Source organism: Phalaenopsis equestris, unplaced genomic scaffold (genome assembly GCF_001263595.1).
Source record: "Phalaenopsis equestris unplaced genomic scaffold, ASM126359v1 Scaffold196620, whole genome shotgun sequence".
Lineage (NCBI taxonomy): Eukaryota > Viridiplantae > Streptophyta > Magnoliopsida > Asparagales > Orchidaceae > Phalaenopsis > Phalaenopsis equestris.
The window spans coordinates 1-1,589 of record NW_018216569.1 but is presented as its reverse complement, the minus strand read 5'-3'; the positions used below and the strand labels follow the sequence as shown (position 1 = coordinate 1,589).

Genomic DNA, 1,589 nt, shown 5'->3' with positions numbered 1-1,589 from the left:
GAAGAAAAATAAATGATTTCCAGTCAATTTGATTCAAAATTGAATTGACTCGTAATTTTGTTGCTTCCAACCAGCTTGAAATTAAGTTGTTATTCAGGCCAAGTTGACTCAATCAAATCAGTTAAATCCATGAATTGATTTTAAGTCAACTTACATAAGTTCAAGCCAATTTCAAACCAGAATTGGATTCGGCTAAAAACAAGGTCATTCTCACCCCTATTTGCATTGTGGAAGAAGTAGGAGATGAAAGAGTGGTATATCTGTTTGGTCTTAAAGAATTTAGTGGCGGATATGTAAAATGAAATTCAGTTCCACGTAGATACCAAAAAAATAAAAAATAAAATGCGTCAGTCAAATTTTTTTATGACCAACTCTTCAAAAAAATATATATATATGAGGAAAGGAAGCTTGCCAACAAAATCATAAAGAAAGGTGTTTATACCTATCAAAATTTAAAAGGGGAATATGTATTGAAATGTCTCAAGGGTCATATTAAACGTAGAAAGTGCCATAATATTGAAACTCACCTGATGAAACTAGGTAAATATTTTGGCTGCAAAAAAGAGTAGAAAAAAGAACAATGATGAGAAAGACACAAAAAAACTTAATTATAGCCATAAGACATTGAGCAGCATTCTTACATGATGGGACAGATCTGCATCCATGATTATAACAAAATCTCCAGTTGCATGCTTCAACCCATGACAATAGGCAGTTCCTGTATGCCTTTCTAGGTCAAAAACTGAAATCTTTTTTATTTGAAAATAGCTGGAAAAAGTATGGCCAGCACATACCTAGACCAAGCTTCTCGGGTCTTGCTCTTAATAGCTTAGAATCATCAAATCATTCAACAAAGTGAACGGCGCCAATATAATCAGTCAGATAATTAAATCACCAGATTAAATCAATTTAAAAATACAATCTTTTAAAATAGAAGTGAATAATGGCCTTACAATGCGCTCTTTGCCATATAGTTGCTGCAGTTGTTTTACAATGTCTTGAGTACCATCAGGACTGCCATCATCAACAATTATGACTTCAAAATTGAATTCCCTGTAAAATCAAACATGCAATGCTTAAAAGACTTCTAGAAATTATAAGTTCTATGTCATAAGTGCATTTTAGCTGGAAAATTTTAGGCAATTGTTTACCTTTCAAAGTTCAAAAAATATGATGCATTAAAGATAAGTAGGAATAAACACTAACATGAAGAAAAATATGCTTTAGAGAAATTAAAAGTAGAATGGCATGGTATCATCTAGAGAATCCCAAGCTTAGATAATAAGTGAAAAGCTAATTTAGTAGAGTCTCATCTTTAAACTAGTATAACTAATTTTAGTACATATAAGTCTCACAAAGAGTTTCAATCACCCAAATCCTCATAGAACTTTCATAACAGAAAGTAAACAAGAATAATGGTCCTTTTTAATGGGCTTGTTCCACTATATTAAGCAGGATATTATATTTCATTTTTATATTTCATTTCCCTGCATTTTATCGCTTTAGGTGTTTGTTTTGAAGTAAAAACAATACAAAGTCAGATAATTGAATGTATTAGGGTCTGTTTGGGGCAGCTGCAACTTATTAAT

General features: G+C 31.6%; 1 protein-coding gene across 1 annotated transcript; it reads right to left on the bottom strand.

Annotated features, from left to right (window-relative positions):
* Positions 1-479: 479 nt before the first annotated feature.
* Positions 480-1,053, bottom strand: LOC110035185 (dolichol-phosphate mannosyltransferase subunit 1-like; the record flags this gene model as incomplete). Its single annotated transcript, XM_020739423.1, has 4 exons — positions 480-553; positions 642-718; positions 795-828; positions 954-1,053. Coding segments are annotated over 4 exons (241 nt in total), but the record flags the coding sequence as incomplete, so codon positions are not given.
* Positions 1,054-1,589: the final 536 nt, after the last annotated feature.